General features: G+C 42.3%; 1 protein-coding gene and 1 pseudogene across 1 annotated transcript in view; one reads left to right on the top strand and one right to left on the bottom strand.

Moving 5' to 3' along the window:
• The window catches only part of Prep (prolyl endopeptidase), a 124795-nt gene that overhangs the window by 36963 nt on the left and 74276 nt on the right, over nucleotides 1–13556 (top strand). The window contains exon 6 of the mRNA XM_008850296.2: nucleotides 8416–8537. Coding sequence (XP_008848518.1) covers nucleotides 8416–8537 — 122 coding nt within the window. The remainder of the gene's footprint in view (nucleotides 1–8415; nucleotides 8538–13556) is intronic.
• On the bottom strand, nucleotides 458–815 carry LOC108491666 (annotated as a pseudogene).

The raw sequence follows: 13556 nt of genomic DNA, 5'->3' as shown, positions 1-13556 counted from the left end.
TGTTTCTAAGAGGGAGACCCAGAAGGCAGAAGCTGTCCTTTCGCTATCTAGGCTTGCCCTTACTTCAACTTCACTGCATTCTGTTAGCCAAAACAAGTCACAGGGCCAGCCCCTTCCAAAGTCTAAGGAAATGGATTCAAAAGTTGGGCTTACTCCTGCAGTCATTCCTTTACAGGTGTATGCTCTCTCCCAAAGAATCATGGGAAAGGTAACTATTTTAACAGAACCAGCCTTTGAGATGACACTGAATAATCGCAGGCCTTTCCTAAGGCAACAGTCACATACTCACTTCCTTGATCAGAAGGTACAGGTCTGTTGGTTGCTTGTGTCTTGACTCTCTTCATCTATTACTTTCTGGGCACACCTCTCTTGTTCCCCCTTTTTTTTAAGTAAAATTTCCATTTAATTTTATTTTCCTGGATGATGGTTTTTTTTCTGTCCTTGTGAAGTCAGGTCTTTACATGGGCTTTGATGGAGGTGTGGAGCAGCACCAGCAGACCTAAATCATAGTGGGGGTGTTTGGTCTTTCTGGACTCCCAGGAATCGATTCCAGACCACCTTGCTATGAATGGCACAGCTCACACAGTAATGCAGCTTGACAAAGAACTTGGGAAGCACATAAGCGTTGAAGACACTCGCTTTAGAAATGTCCCTGATGGCAGCAGCCTCTGCTCTCCACTGTGTTCCAAATAATGAACTTCTTAATGGCCTTGTCCTTAGGCACGCACCGGGTGCAGTTTGTGCAGCTAGGTAATGGGCTGCACATGGCCGAGGCCCTTTTTGGCACAATTGTTGTTTCTTCTTTCCTTGGTCATCTTGGAGCCGGGACCCAAAGAGGCTTTTGTTCTCTTCAGTTGCACAATGATGCCATTAAATGATTCCTTCCTCTCCCGCCTCCCCAGCCACTCTTAATTACCCCAGACAGGCTGTCTGTGTTGTTGGTACAAGCTGTCAGCATCATCTTCCACCTTTGGTTATCTCACATTTCCTCATTGTGTAGCAGTTTCTTGTTACCATGATTGGTCTTAACCATCTCTGTTAGAGGTTAGGAACTTAGGTACAGAGGCTGTAGAACTTTCTGGAGGGTTTGGGGCTAGCAAGAAGCATGAGGCTTTCTTCTATGCGTGCTATCTTTTTGTGACGTGCTGAATCTTTTTTGTTGCCTTCAGAAGTGCTTTTCTTTCCTGTGTAACTGGGAAGAAGGCTATGATGTTTTTCTTCTCTTTTAACCATTGTTTAGCATTTGCTGCTTTTGACTAGGGTCTAGCAAGACCATTTTTTTTTTCCCTCTTTTTGAGACAGGGTCTCCCTATAGCTCCAACTGGCCTAGAACTCACTCTGTAGACTGGCCTGGCCTCGATCCCTGTCGCTCGAGTTCCCTCTGGGTCTCCTGTGCTATCAAGCAAACCATATAACATCTTTATGTGGATTTATTAACTTACAAAGGAATGAGTACCCAGTGTCTAGCCCCATGCCGTGGCTCAGAGCCCGCCATATCAGACCATGCCACACCCATAGTCCCCGCTAGCATTCACTGATGCCTCCAGGGCCAGTGATCTTGCCCCAGATCCATGAGTCAGGCCATTCCGTCCTTGAGCTGCTGTGCAGCTGTGCATTCCCCATGCCTCGTGTGCTACCTGCAGCTTGCAGCTTCCATCCCAAGATGGCTCCCAGCAGCCCCTCAGTAGTCCATGCTCTGTGGCAGGCCCCGCCCCTTGGAGTAACTAGCCAATTGGGAGACACTCCACCCCTTTCCTCCGCTCTTACAATCTTCCCGTCCATCTTCTGCTAAGGTCCCTGAGCCTTGAAGCAGGTGACAGATGTAGGGCGATCTTTCTTGTATCATGGCAAGATAGTGACTTCTTCTTGGGCCTCCACATCAGTCGTCTTTAGGCCATGGCCACTGATCTATCTTAGTGGTGTTTCTTCTACTATAAAGACAAATGGAAGGAAGTAGACACATTTAAACAAACATGAATGTAAATACAGATGCCTAGAAGATCTCCCAGTAGGTGTACTATATTCATTAAACCGTATACGCATGATGGCTTCTCACTAGGGCCTGTAGCCATTCTCGACACAAGGTGTTAGCCTGGTCTACAGCACCAGATGCGTGTTCCACCCCTAGGAGTGGGCCTTATCCAGTTAGAAATTGGTCAGTTGTACATATGTTAGTCGAGCTTGGCATGTCCGTGGTGTGCAGCACGCAGGGTCCATTGTTGAGTAGAATTATAGGGGATCCTTTCTTCCCCAACCGTCTCCATAATGCCTTCTGGCAATATGAACATCATCCAGTGGCACAGAGTTTTTTTGGCTTAGTCTCAGCTCCGTCTCTTCTTCTCCTGCGCTCACAACATGCAGTGTCCTCTGCAACATGGCCTTACCGACCTTTCTAGTGTACAATTGACATTAATGGCAGTAGCCTTGGTGAATTGGAGGACCTCTAGGAACTCTCTCTGACCAACAGCTCATAAGGGGGCAACCCACCCTAGTACTGTAGATTTTCTTAACAGTTGTATAGTTTGGGAGTCTCTGTCTTCATCTTACCCAACCTACATAAAACTCTCAAGATTCTTACAGCTATAGCTGGCCTTTGCTTCAAGGTCTCACATAGAATGGAAAGGTTTTGTCCATTCGTATTAACTGTTTTCTCCATAGATCCTTGTTGGGTACCATAGCATGGGTACGAGGCATTAATTTGGTTAGCTCTTTATAATCTTTAGTTATCCCTTTGGAGTCATTTTGCACTTGGGGGATTTTACATGGAGTCTCTTCATATTCTTTTATTCTTGATACATTTACAGGTGTTGGCTCCAGTTGCCTGACCTTGCACTGGGCCAAGGAGGCAGGGGGCTTCTCCTGTCACCACTGCACTTGTTGGTTCCCTGAGTCAGGCAGGCTCTGGGTCTGCCTCCTGACTGTAGCCATATCTGTCATCTCCCCATTGACCACACCTGGTTGCTGGGGGAGGACTTGGTGGGAAAACCTGCTTCCACCCCTAGTATAGCCTTTATCAGAAGAGAAATGCATCTTATTTAATCCTTGGGAATTCTTAACCACCCCTTACACAGCTGTTATCCTTCGAATGTCCTTTGTAAATTGTCCTTCTGGTTTTAAAACCTTCCAGAAACGCCTTAGTACTGAATTTGGTTTTCTACCATTTTTTTCTCTGAGGATTTGGGCTTTGCATAAGTCTTGCCACATTTGTCTTCAGGTAACCCAAGGGAACCATTTCTTCGGTCTGGTCTTTTTTCTATCTCTTATAGGGTGTTCTGTTATTTTACAGACACATTTTACATGCTGGTCAGAATCATTTAGATTTGCCAAAGCCTCTCTCACTTTATAAAGATCCTGTCCCATCAAAGGGCTTAGTAAAACCATTAAAGCCCCACACCATTGTTGAGGTCCTAGTTGAATTAAGCTTTCTTTCATATCTCTGGTGAACACATTCTTATCTGGCCCAGTGAACTGGGCATTATATATTGCTTTTTTCACACCCAGTTCTCTCAGGAATACCTGCCCCTCCTTTATAGTCCTCCAGCCCCTGCTAATCATGTTAGTCTCCCTTGGTGACAACCATGTATCTTTAATGCCTTCAACCAGCCACCCCATTAAGGACTGCTCACGCCTGCATTGGCCTAGGTTGAACAGCCTATATCGCAAGGACGGATGGGTCGTTATATAACTCAGCTGTGAAGCTTCTGAAGGACTTAGACTGACGTCATTTGCTCCCATGTCCATACTCTCACAAGCCACGTGGCCACGGGCTCTCTGCTTGCTTGCTTGTAAGTTTTTCCTAGCTTTAACACTTCCAGCATGGAGTATTTCCTAGCTGCAGCACAGTTAGCTTTTCTTCCTCTTTACTATTATCTGTCTGTTCCTCTGAGTCCTTGGACCTTACACAAGTCAACGTGTTTTCTGTCTCCAGCTCTGCAGCTGGGTCTGCCCTGTAGCCTTTTCAGCTTCCCCGCCCGGGGCACAGCTTTTATCATGCACAGTGGCTGCACTCTCTCTCTCTGGGCACTCCGATTGGGTCCAGAGCAGGTAAAAGATTTTCTAACCTTTGGGTAACCTTTAACAAATCGTAACATACCCCAAAATTTACAACATAGCGGTGTCCCGTGGCTGGCCTCCTTTTAGTAACCCATTGTAAAAACCACATCAGTGCTGCCATTAGCGTTCCTCCAAAACTCATTCTCAGTTTTGTCGTATCCTGCCGGGCTATGCCAGTTTTGTCGCCCGAGTTCCCTCTAGGTCTCCTGTGCTATCAAGCAAACCAGTATAACATATCTTTATGTGCATTTATTAACTTACAAAGGAATGAGTGCTCAGAGCCCTCTGTATCAGACCATGCCACGCCCATAGTCAACCATGTTAGCATTCGCTCACGCCCCTATCTCACCCCAGGTCCATAAGAGTCAGGCCATTCTGTCCTTGAGCTGCTGCGTGGCTGCACCTTCTATACCAAGATGGCTCCCAGCAGCCCCTCAGTAGTCCGTGCTGTGCAGCAGGCCCCGCCCCTTGGAGGAACTATCCAATTGGGAGACAATCTCACAGAGATCTACCTGCTTCTGCCTCCCAAATGCTGGGATTAAAGGTGTGCACCACCACTGAACTATTAAGAGGAGTTAAGCATGAGCTTTTTATTCAAGGATGCTGACTAAAGAAATACATTTGTGCCCTGTATGCCAAATTAGCTTTCTGTGTTGAGTTCCCTATACTTAAAAATGTTAGTTGTTTCCCAAATTCCAGGAGAAATAATAATAATTACAGTAAAAAAGCTAATCATGCCAATTCTCATTAAAAATGTTTTTAAGTTACTATAATTTGTGAAAAACATGTAAGTTTTTATTAATCCTCAGCTTTCAGTGATAAAAATAATGATTAGGAATTATGATGGTTTAAGAAAGCAGCACCTGTCTGCCAGTTGTAATTTTGCTGCCTTCTTGGTGAGGTGTGCAAGAGCCTCTCACACTGTAATGGAGGGGCTCATGTGCTTCTTACCAGCACTCCTAGAAAACTGTTCTTAAGTACCATAACAACTTTTATTTTACATTATGGCATCATCTTTCATTGCTTGGTATGTTTTCTTAGTGAGAATGTAAAGTTTGGTTTCATAACAGTCTTCAAAATCCATAAGTATATATGAATTACTTTAGTGTGTTAGAAAACTGACACCTAACCTTTTTTTAATATACATCGGTCCACAGCAAAAAGAGAAGGTACAGAGATTTCTCATGTATCTCCTCCTTCACACATGTGTACACTTCTTGTTATTAATGCCCTTCACCAGTGTGAGAAATAACTCTAATTTATAATTCACTAATCTGCACTGCCACATCATTATCACCCAAAGTCCAGAATTTACATTAGGGTTACTGTTGGCGCTGTACATTCTGTGTGTTTGTGATGACGTGTCCAGCATTGTTGTGTCATACAGATTACTTTCATTGCTCTAAAGTATTCTGTATTCTACTTATTACTCTCTTCCTCCCAATGTCTAATAAGTACTGCTCCTTGTGTTGTCTTGTCTTGTCTTGTCTTGTCTTTTGTCTTGAAGAAAGGGTCTCATGGGGCTGAAAAGATGGCTCAGTGGTTAAGAGCACTGACTGCTCTTGCAGAGAACCAGGATTCAATTCCCAACACCCTCATGGTGGCTAATAACTGTTTGTAACTCCAGTTCCAGAGGATCCAATGCCCTCTTCTGACCTCAAGGGCATTGCACGCATGGCTGCATTTACATACATGCAGGCAAAACACTCATACACATAAAATAAAAATAAATAAATAATTGTTTTTAAAAAAGGGTCTCCAAAGGGGCCAGAGAGATGGCTCCGCAGATAAGAACACTTGCTGTTCTTGCAGAAGACCTTGGTCTGAATCCCAGCACCCACATGGTAGCTCACAACTGTCCGTAACTCCAGTTCGAGGCTGACCTCCGTGTGCATTGCACGACACAGGTACACTTAGCTACATTCAGGCAATACACACATACACATAAAAATAAATAAATAAATAAAAAAGGGTCTCCCCATATAGCCCAGGCTGATGTTGAGCTTACGATCCCTGTCCCTCAGCCTCCCAAGTGTACCACCATGCCTGACACCACCTCAGTTTTCTTTGTCTCCTCAGGGTCTGCCTTTTTCCAGAATGTCCTATAGATGGCACTATACAGAATGTAGCCTCTTGAGATTGGTTTCTTTCATTTAGTAATAGTCATTTACTCCAAGCTCCAGGACTCCTTTCTTTTTAATGCAGAATAATAGTTCATCATCTGACTGTACCTCAGTTTATCCATTCAACAACTGAAGGAAACTGCTTGTCTCTTGGGTTTAGCAATTATGAATTAAGTTGCTATTTTAAAAAAGTATGTGGGTAAAATTTTGTTTGGATATAAATTTTATGGGGGCTAGAGAGATGGCTGAGTCAGCAGTTAAGAGCACTGGCTGCTCTTGCAGAGGACCTGGGCTAGATTCCCAGCACCCACATGGCAGCTAACAACCATTCATAACTCCAGTTCTAGGGGATCCAGTTGTCTCTTCTGACTTCTCAGGCATTGCACAGTACAAATGCACTTACACAGATGCAGGCAATACATTCATATCCATAAAATAAAAATAATAAATAAAAATTTAAAAAATTTAATTCCTTTTGATGACTGCTAGGAAGCACAATTGCTGTATCAGATGGTAAAAATACATTTACTTTTGTATGAAGCTACCAAAACAATCTTCCAAAGGGCCTGTGACAGTGTGCATTCCCACCAGTGGAGGGTGAGAACTCCCAGTTGGTCCACCAGTTCCGTTGGTGCTGTAGAGTTTTGGAATCTAGCAGTTCTAATATCTGTATAATAGTTACTTTGTGTTATCATTTCCATTTCCCTTGTAACATGATGTGCGTATTTATTTATTCATGTGCTCATTTGCTGTCCGTATGTCAGCTTTGGTGTGAACTATTAGGTCTTCGACCTACTATTTAATTGGATGACATTCTTTCATTTTTGACTCTTTTCAGTTCTTTGTGTATTTTAGATAACAGTCCTGTATCTTATCAGTATTTTGCAGATATTTTGTCCCAGTTTGTGACTTGATTTTCCTTCTTCTGATAGTATCTTTAATCAAGAATAACTTTTAAATTGTAATGGTCTAGCTTATCATTGACCTTTATTGCTGTATCTAAAATTTAACACGTAATCCAAGGCCACCTAGATTTTCTCCTATTTTGTCTTATAGAAGTTTTACAGTTTAGTGTTTTACATTTACATGATCTTTGAGTTAATTTTTGTGAGCAGTGTGAACTCAGTGTCTAGATCCTTTTTTGCTTCTTTTTTCTGTATTTTCTATACCATTTATTGAAATGATTGTATTTACTTTACTTCTTGTGTTTTCTTTGTTCCTTGATTAGAGATCAACTGACTGTATTTATGTGGGCCTGTTTCTGGACTCTCAGTTCTGTTAATCTGTTTGCTTATTTATTTTGCCAGTACCGCACTGTCTTGATTACTCTATCTTTTTTCTTCATCAGTTTTTTTTGTTGTTGTTGTTAGGATACAAAATAATGGGTTTCATCCTGCACATGTGTCACTATACTTCATTTTCAGTTGGTCCCCTCCTCCTTAGTCTCCCTGAGGCCCTTTTCCCTCCTCCCCTCCAGCTAGTTACCTTTCTTCCCCGATATAGTCCCTTTTTCTGCTTTCTGGAAGGATATTCCATCATCCTCTATTTCCCACTTCTTTATGTAGTTTTCTAGTGAGTCTCTTATTTGTTTATTTATTTGTTTGTTTGTTTATGATAAGGACTTGGTATGTAACTCTGGCTAAGTTTTACATTTGCTGCAGTCCTCCTGCCTGTGCCTCCTGAGTGTTGGGATTACATGTGCAGTGCACCAGGTACTGCTTGCAAGAATTCTTAAAGTCAGACAGTAGCCGTCCTCCAACTTTGTTCTTCACCCTGTGTTTTGTAAGCTATTCTGAGTCTTTTGTCTCTCCATGTAAACTCTAGAATCAGTTTGTCCATATCAATAAATTAACACGCCGAAGTCCTTGGGAGGAACTGACATCTTGGGAGTATTGCATTTTCTATCTACGAGCATGGAGTATCTCTGTTGTTTTATATCTTTGACATAATTTGGCAGTTTTCCTTATACAGACCTTGTATATACTTTGTTAGATTTAGATTTATAGTTAACTCTTTCATTTTGTTGGATGTCAATGGTAAATGATATTATCTTTTAAATTTTTAATTCTGCTTTGTTGTTGGTATAGAAGAAAGTGATTAACTTTCTGTCTGTTAGCCTTGTATCCTACAACCATATTCTTAACATTTTAAATGCATCTAGCATTGTATGATGCAGCTAGAATAGTTTCTTAAAATTGCCAATTGCATTTCAGTAAACTGAATTTTTTTCTACTTTTAGGTACAGAGACATCTACAAATCTCCACCAAAAACTTTGCTACCATGTCTTGGGGACAGATCAATCAGAAGATATTTTGTGTGCTGAGTTTCCTGATGAGCCTAAATGGATGGGTGGAGCTGAGGTATTGTATACTGTGACACTTTGTCCTTAAAGATCTTGTCTCCTGCATATGTGTGTGTGTGTGTGTGTGTGTGCTTAAAATCTTGTTATGCAGTGTAGATGGCCTGTGGTGTTTCAGAAGGCCAGTGAATGAGGTTTTTTTTTTTTTTAATAACTGCTATTCAATTTGATTATTAATAATGAAGATGGTAAATACTATTTTTTTGCAGGGTGGGATGTTTGAAACAGGGTCTCCCTGTAGCCCCAGTTGGCCTGGAACTTGCTGTGTAGACCAGTCTTGCCTCAGTCCCACAGAGATCCACCTGTCTCTGTCTCCTGAGTTCTGTATTAAAGGTGTGGATGCCTACTGGCACATGTTTTCTTAATTAATTTTTATTTTATCGTGTATGAGTGTTTTGCTTGCTTGTATATAGGTGTACTATGTGTATGCAGTGCCCATGAAGGCCAGAAGAGGGTGTTGGATCCCTTAGAACTGGAGGTACAGACTGTTGATAACTGCTGTGTAGGTGCTGGGAACTAAACCCAGGTCCTCTGCAAGAGCAACAAGTGCTTTTAACCACTGAGCCATCTTACCAGCTGCAAGATGATAAACCTTTCACTATAATTTCAACATTTAAAACTTAATAAAAGGAAAACATACTAATAGTTGTATAAGTAAAAGTAAACAGCAATGTAAAGAAAACCACGAACATTCCACCATGTGCCTTCTTAGGGAGCAGCACAGGTGTCTCCTAAATTTTCTTTGTGCATATGACTCAGACTCTGTGTGAGACAAAGTCTTTGCTTTGTGCTTCTTCCCACCTGTATTGTTCACTTGTTTTCTCATTAGGTGTCTTTTACACATTTTCCTGTTTAAAAAATAGTCATTCTCTCTTGGAGTGGTCTTAACAATTACTGGAATGCTATGTCCTTGAATTAGTGGCCCAAATTTTATTATCTTGAGAGTTAGCTGTTAAGAAACCTACACGTTCTCATAGTACGTATGTGCACTAGAATGCTGCTAAAGAAAGAGGACTGTTCTGTGCTTTACCATGGGTGGCTCTGTGCTTTACCATGGGTGGTTCTGTGTTTGTTTTACCATGGGTGGTTCTGTGTTTTACCATGGGTGGTTCTGTGCTTACCATGGGTGGTTCTGTGTTTTACCATGGGTGGTTCTGTGCTTTACCATGGTGGTTCTGTGTTTTACTATGGGTGGTTCTGTGCTTTACCATGGGTGGTTCTGTGTTTGTTTTACCATGGGTGGGATGTTTCGCTCCATCTTTAGTGGGAATTGGAATCGACCAGACATTTTAGCACATTGAAGCACTCAGCTTTTTTTCTGAAAGACAAGCAGAACTTTGGCAGGAAAGGGATATTTAAACATTAAATTGCTATTTCTGAGTCTAGTTCATTGAGAATAGCAGTGACAGTGTTTTACATATGTTTTCATACGCAGTATTTCAAGTTGCCCTTTATTTATTTTGTTTATCTAGATTAAGAGTCATAAATCACTGCCCTTGGGCCAAATGCAGCCTAGTTCTGTAAATAAAGCTTTACTGGAGCCCAGTGAAGCTCAGCAGAGTTAGCTAGTGGCCAGAGAAGTCCTGTGGCCTTCAGAGCTGAAATACTTCCGACCTGGACATTCACAGGAAAAGTCCTCTAGATTTTAAAGGAATATACTCAAAGTGAATTCGTAGGGCATATCTTTTATTTCCTTAAAATACAGTTTTTCCTGTGCTTTTTTGCCAGCTTTTCTTATGTGGTTACTACTATCATTTTTCTTACATACATGTTTTCAGTGGCTTTTTTGATAGCTCATGTATTGGTAGGTAGTGTTTAAATTTTCTTTGTATTGCATCTCCCTCCTGTGTAGGGGACTTAATTATAAAATGTTTTTGCATTTTCACTTTTCATCTGAGTAAAAGTAATTGGGGAGATAAATATTCTGCGAAAACATTAAAATGGCCCAGGCTGGCCTTGAACTTGCTGTGTAACTGGGAATGAACTTCAGTTTCTGATCCTCCTGCTTCCGACTCCTGAGTGCTAGGTTGGCAGGTGTGTACCCATGATGGATTTATGTGGTATTGGGGGGCAAACCCTGGGTTTTGTGCATGCTAGGCAAGCACTCTACCAACTAAGCTACACCCCTGTTCTCAGAAAAAATGATTTTAATCAGGTTTATTTGCTTAATAAGATTACACAAATACGAAAGTAAATGTCAGAATATCAATAAATTTTAATACACGTCTAAAAGAAGACCAGGACAGTTTAACACACCCAACTGTATTTACTCAAATCACTTTGCTGCCATTTCATTGAAGCAGTTGTGTAGTATATTTTTTTAACTTAAAAAATAAATGTAATATAAAATTTACCATTTTTAAGTATATAGGTAAGTGGCATAAATACATTTACATCATTTTGCAGTCATCACCACCATCTATCTCAGGAACGTTTTTGATCTTGCAAAACTAAAACTGTGTTCATTAGACAATTCTTATCTCCCTCATCCACCCCCCCGCCCCGACACCTGGCATCTTTTTATAGTGAGGTGCCCTCAGTTCATGGAGCCACTGCATGTTGTTCCCGAGCTTGTGGTGTGTACCGTCCCTACCACTTCTGTTTCCCAAAGTCTTTGATTGAGGTTCCCACTTCCTTCCCGCTCCCCTCCCTTTACAGCAGGGATCTTTTTTCTTTCTTTTTTTTTTTTTTTTTTTTTCGGCTTTTTGGAACAGAGTCTTCCTTGTAGCCCCACGTGGGGCTGGAGCTGGCTATGTAAACCAGGCTGGCCTTGAACTCACAGAAATCCGCCTGTCTCTGCCTCCTGAGTGCTGGGATTAAAGGGGTACGCCACCACACCCGGCTACCACAGGGATCTTTCAAGATTCCCGAGACAAGCAACCTTTCTGGTGCCTGTTGGCCTGAGGGAAGTCATGTCTGTGGATCACTTCGTCCACAGGCTGTGATCACCACTGCCTTCCTCATCCGCCATCCAGGGACCTCAGGCCACCTCCTGTTCACAGTCTCTCCTTTATACATCACACTGCAGTGCTTGCATTAAGAACTTCCTTGGGCTCCTGGGATGTAGCACAAAACAGCTGGCATTTGAATTATTATTTTTTATTATTTTAAATTATTTTTATTTTACGTGTTATGAGTGTTTTCCCCGCATGTATGTGCATGTGAACCTGTGGGAGCCAGAAGAGGGGGGTTATATCTCTTGGAACTAGAGTTATAGACAGTTGTTAGCCACCATGTGGGTGCTGGGAACTGAACCTGGGTCCTCTGCAAGAGCAGTTAGTGCTCTTAACCACTGTACTATCTCTCCAGTCCCTGAAGATGTTAATTATTTAATGTAGGGGATGAAACTTTAGTTGAAGGGTGCCTGTGGAGGATAGAAATTGTCATGCTTTGGGTTATGTTGAATTTACTGTACCAAAGAAAGCTTCCTTATTTTACAATCAATTGGAAGCATTTCAGGGTGGTAAATAAAAGAAACCAGTAAGAAATCAGACCTGCTTGAGGCAGAGTTCCCAGCAGAGGGTACTGCAGAGTGGATTGTGAACAAGCTCTAGGTAACTTGGGAGGATGCAGGTGATAGATAGCAGCAGCCTCTTTCTGAGTTCTGTGTTGGGAACCTAATTCTGTTTTACGTGATTCTTCAGAAAGTTTTTGTAAAGTCCATCCTACATCTTAATATGTATTATATACAGCCATAAGCCATTTTTATACATTCACTTGTAATCCCTAATTAAAATACATTTTCATATACATAATTATACATGTCATACATATATTCTCATGTGAAATGTACTGCCTGATGCTTACTCCCAGTAGGCCTGGGTAAACTGTAGCCTATTTGTTGCTCTTGCCCATGCTAAAGTTCACGCACATTATGATTAGCAAGGTCTCATCTAACAGAATGTGCATGAGAAATGCCAGGGGTGTTAATGTAATTTTACATTCATAGCATGTGATACCTCCAGATCTTCCACCCTGGATTTTGATAGATGTGAATTTGCCAGTGGTCATTGGGTGGCTACTTCAAAGGTAGATGTGAGCGCTACTGAAGGCTTTTCAGGTTAGCATGAAGCGTGTGAAGGCAGGAAACCCCCAAAGGTAAAGGATACAGCACTTTCCCATTCCTCTGAGCTCACTACAGAAGAATGTCCTTGATCTTGGTGTCCCAGTAGCTGGACTTGGGAAATTGGGAGTTTGCAGCTTAGGTGCTTTGTAGCCCTCAACCACCTTCTTAAGTGTGTACTTAGTAGCAGCAGAGTTGTTACCTTGGTTCTCCACTGGCTGACTTTATTTATAGTTGATTCAGAACCCATGGGCGCCCAGGAGAGTGGATGCAAGACAGTGACTGAGGGCATTCCTATTCTACATGATGTATGTTTTCAGGGTGTTGGCAGTGTTCCAGCATGCTGTCGTATGTTAGATTCTGTCCCCGACCGCTTTCCGTCTCGCCAGCAAGAACGACGCGGGAGGACAAGTCAGGATCCTTCTGCAGCAGTTTATTTGAAGACTGAAGACCAAAGACGCCGAGAAGTGGGAGAGCTGTTGCTTATATATGCCCCAAAGGTCCCATTTATGATGTATAAGAAGCGGATTGGTTGCTGGAGATCATAAGAAGCGGATTGGTTGCTGGAGATCATAAGAAGCGGATTGGTTGCTGGAGATCATAAGAAGCGGATTGGTTGCTGGAGATCATAAGAAGCGGATTGGTTGCTGGAGATCATAAGAAGCGGATTGGTTGCTGGAGATCATAAGAAGCGGATTGGTTGCTGGAGATCATAAGAAGCGGATTGGTTGCTGGAGATCATAAGAAGCGGATTGGTTGCTGGAGATCATAAGAAGCGGATTGGTTGCTGGAGATCATAAGAAGCGGATTGGTTGCTGGAGATCATGCCACGGGAGGAGGCGAGGGAGAGCAGGCTCTTGTGCACGCCCCTTATGGGTGTGGCAGGATGTTTACTTTTAAGAAGGTCCGGATCCCGGCGCCATCTTGTAATGGCGGCGGAGGCTGTGGCTCTCCACA

This window comes from Nannospalax galili, unplaced genomic scaffold, assembly GCF_000622305.1.
Source record: "Nannospalax galili isolate Female #2095 unplaced genomic scaffold, S.galili_v1.0 scaffold324, whole genome shotgun sequence".
In the NCBI taxonomy this organism is placed as follows: domain Eukaryota; kingdom Metazoa; phylum Chordata; class Mammalia; order Rodentia; family Spalacidae; genus Nannospalax; species Nannospalax galili.
Note: the sequence above shows the minus strand (reverse complement) of the source record. Positions and strands in the feature narration are given on the sequence as shown.